Source organism: Asparagus officinalis, chromosome 7 (genome assembly GCF_001876935.1).
Source record: "Asparagus officinalis chromosome 7, Aspof.V1, whole genome shotgun sequence".
Taxonomy (NCBI): Eukaryota; Viridiplantae; Streptophyta; class Magnoliopsida; order Asparagales; family Asparagaceae; genus Asparagus; species Asparagus officinalis.
This window is the reverse complement of record NC_033800.1, coordinates 53,206,646-53,214,366: the sequence shown is the minus strand read 5'-3', so window position 1 is coordinate 53,214,366 and position 7,721 is coordinate 53,206,646. Positions and strand designations below refer to the sequence as shown.

At 35.8% G+C, this 7,721-nt stretch overlaps 1 protein-coding gene across 2 annotated transcripts in view; it reads right to left on the bottom strand.

The window, feature by feature from the left end:
- LOC109848589 (probable ADP-ribosylation factor GTPase-activating protein AGD11) overlaps positions 524 to 7,721 on the bottom strand; it is a 9,027-nt gene continuing 1,829 nt past the window's right edge. The window contains exons 5-10 of one of the 2 annotated variants that reach the window (XM_020418162.1): positions 6,133 to 6,208; positions 5,122 to 5,285; positions 4,859 to 5,036; positions 2,838 to 2,954; positions 2,640 to 2,735; positions 524 to 1,021 (exon numbers count right to left, since the gene is read on the bottom strand). In XM_020418162.1, coding sequence (XP_020273751.1) covers positions 740 to 1,021; positions 2,640 to 2,735; positions 2,838 to 2,954; positions 4,859 to 5,036; positions 5,122 to 5,285; positions 6,133 to 6,208 — 913 coding nt within the window. In that variant the 3' untranslated portion in view covers positions 524 to 739. The remainder of the gene's footprint in view (positions 1,022 to 2,639; positions 2,736 to 2,837; positions 2,955 to 4,858; positions 5,037 to 5,121; positions 5,286 to 6,132; positions 6,209 to 7,721) is intronic. The other variant, XM_020418163.1, reaches the window with a different exon arrangement.

Sequence of the window (7,721 nt, the reverse complement as noted above, 5' to 3'; positions counted from 1 at the left end):
TATTGTCGACGAAAAAGCTGGCCCATCATTTTTCCTCTGTGGATGGGAATGTTTGTGTAAAAGTGAGAGTTCTCATCTGGCTACCGCCTTTTGATAGCATCTCCTTCCCCCCCAAAAAAAAAAATAATAATAATAATAAAAGAAAGAAAGGAAAAAGTTAATTGCAAATAGGCCCCCTTACCGTCCCGAAATAGAACTTACTATTCATGTAGCTTGGTTGTTGCGGCCAAACGCCCAGGAAGCGTTCTGTTGTCGCAAATAGACCCCCAAGTGAGAACCTCCCGGAGAAGAATTTAATAATAATAAAAAGATTCACTACTAGGATTTATCTTTAACCATAGAACTATACAGGTAGCAAGTTCAATTTCGCAATAGTACAGGGGTTTATCCACAATTAACCCAATGAAATATGCACCACTTACCTTTCACATAAACTCCTTTTTTTTAAATGACGATAATCAGCAATACAGTAAGGAGCCAAAGTCTTTAAGAGATGATAGAAGTGAAACGAGCTGCAATGATAAATCACTAACGCCAAACATCCTCATTTCTCTGAAAGTGGGATGCAGATGACTAACTATGCAAGTATCATATTTCTACCAGTAACTAATATCTGCATAAATCTCGTACGATACAACAATAAGAAAGAAATGGGGCTAAAGCTAGCAATCCACATGACACATGAATATACATACTGATCTGAATCCACAATTGTGTTACAGGACTCATATATCACTAACTATTGACTCAGGGGAAGACATTCTAGCTCAATTTCTAACTCACCTTTGTCAACATTTCTAAGTTTAAGGGTGATATTTTGCTTAACCTTGCCATCAACTAGGGAGATTATACTGTCCTTGATTAATGAGTTGTCATCGGAGGCTACACATTTTCCAAGGTGTGTAGACTCACCAATTGTGGAGGTTTCAAAAGCTTTCGCTGCTGCGACTAATGGCTGGATATCTATCTCTGCCTCTCCCATCCGATCATCGAATGTAAATGTGTCCTTATCATACACTTGCTGTTGATGCAAAACAGAACATAAAAGAGTAACCATGAGAACATCAACAATACGAATAAATAACTAATAAATAATAGCTATTAGGTCCTCCAATTCTTAAGCAATTTGAAATTAGCACAACCCCACAAAACCACCAACCCCACAACAAAATTGAAGATTAGCAATCCAAGCGTTTTATTTGAGACAACTTACAAGAATTGGGACCTAATAGCAATTTCAATGATTTGAGGGACTAATTCAAAATATGAAAGATATAAGGGACTAATACCACAAAAAACCTAATAATTGTTTTGAGATAAAAATTGTCATTATTATTATTAGCAGTAGTAATATCTAGGCCCACTAGCTTGATATTGCTTCATAGAGCTAGTTGACAGTTGTTCCTTCCAGAAGTCCAAAGAACAATATTGAACTAAAGAAATTTGGATAAATATTTGATTTTACAATGAGAGGTTTACAATTATTTTTGGAGAGGAAATGACATCAATATAACATGATTGAGAAAGAAAGAAGGAAAAAAAATATGAGAGATTAGAAATGAACAAGTATGACATAGTATAATTAGCATGGAAAAAGTGGAGGTGATACAGATCCATTCGCTGTCATCATAGATTGCATCAAAGATTAACAAAAAGTTCTTAGATTTTCATGGATCACAGGTGAACTTAGCATCCTATTTAAGATGATTTCGCATGGCATATTTCGTTTTCCAATGATATTATTTTAGTTGATTGAACTAAAGGGAAAATTTCTAGTGTAGAAATGTGAATAACTGCTTTACAATTTAATGATGTATAATAAACATGAAGAAAATAGATACACAAAATGTAACCTTAGAAAAGCTATGAGAAAAAGTGATAACATTATAAGCAAGAAATAACTAAGGTAATCACTTTCAGTGTTTAAACATGTATCTTATAGAACAAAATATTGGGGAATTAAGAAAAGGAGATGCTTAGCTGAAATGAGTATATTCTGATATGATGATGTTCAAAAAGTTAGTAATAAGAATTAAATGCATTTCTAAGAAGTCTGGGCTTCAATTGAAGATGAAGATGTGCATCATCATTTAATATGGTGTGGACATTTGTAACATAGAGCAATGATAAGTAGAAATATTGATTATGTCTGAAGGCAGACAAGAACAGAGTAACAGACATCAATAGCAGTAGTCATAAAGGCATCAGTTGCGAAAAGTAAGAGGAGATGGCCCTACATAGAGCTGAGTGGAGGTAAACTATTCATGTAACCACTCCAACTGAATACAGGATAATGTTGTTATTCTAATCCATTCTAGTCATAAATAGACGCCCAAGATAATGTTGTTATTCTAATCCATTCTAGTCATAAATAGACGCCCAAGTAATACAAAGTAAAAAAATAGAAAATAGAAAATAAAAGAGTGGAAGATTAATGTCTAATATGTACTGAAGTTATGGAATAAGAAACACACGTTTAATATAAGCATACAGAAGAGAAATCAGAATATAGAAGAAATGAAAGAACCCTGTTAAGAAGCATGCGGAACAATATATTAAACCCTGATAATTACTGTCCTTTATAAGAAGCGTGCAAGCTAAGAAGAAAATTAATCAAAGAAACTCCTTTAAAAACTTACAAGCTTTAAAGGCGGGACGGGTTCTGGGATCGACAACATTAGCATTTCATTCCACACAGGATTTAAACTGCTTTTTATCACCTCTGTTCTCACTGACTGAAGAAACAGTAAGCAAATACGTGCAAATATTTACTAAATGAAACAAAAGTAAGAGATCAGCATTACGAGAAATTATTTTCATCAGTGAGTTCGTCTTACCTGGTGTCCTAATGTTATGATGACATAAGGATCACTACTCACAAGATCCCGGACAACTAGGTTTCTACCCTTTATAGTGTTGACTTTGATCAATCCAATAAACTCAACCATGCCCATCTACAAAGGGATACTTAACATTAGATTCAAACTAGTTAAAACAAAGGGTAAATTACACTTAAATACTCTGTTTTTTTAACCCAATGTTTCACATGAATACCCTCAATTGTAAATGGTTGCACTTAAGTACCATCTAGGTTGCACAGGTACGGGTACGGGTATGGACACGGGTACGGGTACGAGTACGGGACACGACAAATTTGTAAAAAGTAGGGTACGGAGACATGGCTCATATATATATATATATATATATATATAGAGAGAGAGAGAGAGAGAGATATATATTAATGGGTATCCTTGTCATAGGAGGGGATTTCCTCCTATGACGCCTCTAAAATCACATGATTGAGCGACATTGTGGATGGTCCGCTCCGTTGAACTTGATCTACATATTCTAAAACCCCAACACACCAAGTTTGGGGTGAACCCGTCGTCGTTTGACCCTTCATCCACTCGTATCAATTTTAACGGTTTTGAATGAATAGAACTTTTCACATGGCTCGATGGAGGGTCAAACGACGACGGATTCACCCCAAACTTGGTGTGTTGGGGTTTTAGAATATGTAGATCAAGTTCAACGGAGCGGATCATCCACAATGTCGCTCAATCATGTGATACTCGCCTAGCCTCGTCATCGACCTCGCCTGAGCTACCTGACAGATCTCGCCTAGACTGCATTGCCCACGGTCGCTCACCGGAGCTCACCTCACCCGCTCGAGTCGTCGCCTGCGGAGGTTTGTGTCTACACCTACGTTACCTGGACTCGGGTATGAGTATCCGATACGGGTGCGGATCCGAGTGTCCGATACGAAATTTCTAAAAATTTTGGATACGGGGACACCGTCCTAAATTTCGACACGGGTACGAGGATACGACAATAAAAAAAAATAAAAGTTTAATCAACAATTCAGCATGTGAAAGGCTTTGTAACTTTCCAACTTCCATCTTTAACTCTTCATTACATGCAAGCAATTAACAATTATATTAACTACAGCGATTTTACTATGTTTAATTTCAAATTCTCAATAAAATAAGTTCATTCCTTAAAATTATAAAGTAAACTCATTTGAAACTTTTGAATTTATATTCCACATAAGCATCAAAAAAGAATAAATAAATAAATAAATACGTACGTATATACATACATACATATACACTTACCTATTTAAATATGAGAACACATGTCTCCCATTCTTAGTATTGCCATTAATTTTAAAGAAAAGACAAGCAAATAGTCAAGCACCCATTTGAATGGTGATGTCATGTTCCACTAACAAATTTAAAACTAAGGAAATAAGAGAGAGAGTCTTCTTCTTCCTTGCATCTAAACACATTTTCCTCTGCTCCAAACTCCCGTGTCCCTTCCGTTTGGGTGTGGAAACGTACCCAAACCGCACCCGACACAGGTACGGCGCCAAAATTACATGTCGGGGTATCATAGAGTACCATAAAGTTTTTAAAAGTTACACTTTAGTACCCTTGGTTATGCAAACGTGAGAATTTCCCTATGACAATTCTCATACGACCCTCACATGCTATTTTAGAAAATTTAATCCTTATTTTGTTAAACCTATCAACATCCTATTTTAAACCTACCCCAGTTCATCTTTAAAATAGGAATTTGATAGGTATAACAGCAAAATTAACAAATAGTAAGAGTTAAAATGTTCTAAAATTAGCATGTGAGTGTCGCATTGAAAATCCTCACGTTTGCATAACCGAGGTTACCAAAGTGCATTTTGTAGAACCTTTAGGGTACTTAAGCGTAGCCATTTACAACTGAGGGTATTTATGTGAAACATTGGGTAAACAATAGGGTATTTAAGTGCAATTCACCCTAAAAACCGTCATTACGACACATAATAAGTATCAAATATGAACATATAAGATCAAAGGTGACATACTGTTTTCTTTATACTCCTCTGCTCGGAGTCATTTCTTCTCCAACTATTCCGGAGTGCTTGCCGGATTCCAGTATGTTGTTTCCCAAATTGTCTGGAACTGGAGAGATTTTTCTGCGTGGAGCTGACACTTGCAATCTGCAAGTCTGAGTTTAGAAATTCTTGCAGCTCATATTTTCTCCTGAATGTTCAAGAAGTTTCACATATATTTAGAATATTCCAAAATTTTCATTAAAGATTAATGACAGGAAGTATTAAGGTTGTACCTGATAAAATCAGAGCGCTCCTCAATTGGAGAGTCTGGCTTTAGCTTGTTTACATTTTCAGGAATAAAAGCTTCATAGTTTGCATTTATGGCATCATTCCCTCCCGCATTAATCACAGAATCAACCTGTTCATCTGTCCACTCATCTAGTTTCACGGATAATACCTACGACAAAAGGCCATTGTCAGACTCCTGGTTGGATGTGATGCCAGTATGTACCAGGATCATGGATCATTTGAATTTTTCATGCATGCTCTTTGATGGTAATTGCCATGTTGTAATTAGATAACTATCCTGTTCTCTCAACTATGACATTTCTCAGCTTCTTTCATTCGAATTAGAACTACTTCAGGTTCATGCTACCCCTTTTGAAGGTAAAAAATGCAGAATGGGATCTTATATTTGATTTATTTAGCATAATTTGAGGTGATTTTGGCTTTCTTGGTCATGAAGATTCTGGAAAGTGGTTCTGCTTAATGCTCTCCAACGAGAGAGCATATTATATGCCCAAAATTTTGCTAGAGCCTAGAAGGCCCCTAAAAGAGATGGATAAAGCTAATCTACTTGGACCCAAATTGACTCAAGGGATAGATCTTGTTTGAGTCATGAGTCCAATCATATTTAACCATATATCCATCTAATTGTTTTACCAATGTGGGACTAAATTCCACCCCATGACTTTTTCTAACCAAGCTCACACTTGTGCTTGAACTGAATAGAGGTGTGGCACTCCCAAGTCCTAACAATTTCCATTTCTGAAATGTATCTCAATCTTTTCCTATCTGATGAATATCATGTGTCATATGTATAGACATTTGAATTTCTGTGAAACTAAACAGTTAAGATGCCATGATAAGCTGACACCTTATCAAGCGTGCAAGTATAAAACAGAAAAGAATATATGTTCATCGGCGAGCAATCAAAAATTTCCAACTAAGATAATCAGCACAATTAGTAAGCAATCAATGTAATTGCTAATTGAAAAACGAAAAGGTTACTGTTTAGTGAATACCTTTGATATATGAACTCCAAGACTTCTATGAACACCTGAGCACTTGATACAAATGAATACTCCAAGACTCGATGACCTGATTTTAGCCATTTGGTTATTTGATGTGGAGTATAAAACACCAACTTACAAATAAATTGTGTTCTCTGACATGGTTTTGGATGTCCAAATTCTCAAGTATAATGGAAAAAAAATTGACATCGTATCAAGAACATGAATAGTGAAATCTTCAAAGTAGATATACTTTGCTTTTTATGTATATTTATTATCTTCTGTATACTGATACTAATGCAAGAAGTTCACTAGTAGCAAGGTTTCACTGCATATTTACATACATATTTGCACCAGTGAAATTCACCACAAGCAGAAAAAATTCATCAAGCTTGACCATCACTTAACTTACCGTCCGGCACTATATAACCACTTCCTGTCACAGTGATTCTTCAAGCACTAAATGGTTGGTTTATTCACATGATTTGCTATTGCAGTGACATGCTTGTAAAATTTAGTCCCATTTCCCATGAATTAACTTGGAATGTGAATCAAGACAAGAGTGTAACCAGGGGGCAGCAGGGGATACTCAATCCAACCCCCCAACCCCCCAACCCCCAACCCCACCCAAATGTTCACAGTCTTACATCCTTTATATGGACCCCAATCCAAGAAATCAGCTTTCCTTTAAACGTGATCTTTCTCTTTCTTGTTTTTATACCTACTTTCTGAAGTTCTAAATATTTACCAAGACTGTGGCACTAAATGATTATCTTCTCCTTATAATACTATTATCATCACCATCATCATTATTATTACTACCATCATCCCATCATTTCCAAGAGCCCATCACAATTATTACTGTTACTTAAAATGATAGGTTAAATGATATGAATCACATAAATATATTCCTATACTTACTATTTAAAGTAAGTTACATATCTGAGTTGTAACTAAGATTAGATCTGCCAACTATCTTTGCAGCTACTCCGACTATGTTAATTGGATGCCATGTTATTATTATGACAGTCATGGTCTCTTCACGTCATAAATTAGAGTCATGGGTGATCTTCACATCATAAATTAGGTACGACATTTTCTCCAAAAGAAGAATCACAACTTAAGTTTTAGCTCCTTTACTGGTCTTTCCTTTATAAATTGTTTTCTCATTGTTGTGGGTCTAGATGACACTTTGTACCTGTTCAGCCCTTGAAGCATTTTCACTATCCTTTTTAATCTTGCGGGCCATTGAACTTTTATTATTTATTCCAATCGCAGGATTGTCCTAGATACATGATGAAATGTTATCGAGATTGATAAAGGAAACAGCCAATGAAAAGGAAGAAATTGCAAATAGCTAGACTAGAATAAAGCAAGACAACTGACCTCGACAACAAATACTGAAGGAGGCAGTATTCTGATGGAAGAAACTTGAATATTTTGCAAAAGGAACTCAGCACTGATTCTTTCAGTATTGCAGAATATGGATCCAACACTCAGTCATGTCACATCCTAAGTTGATTAGGTTCTGAAAAATTCCATCATTAGTCCTAATTCTTCAGATTTACGTTGAGTTTAACTCAAAGTAAGGTTATGACCTC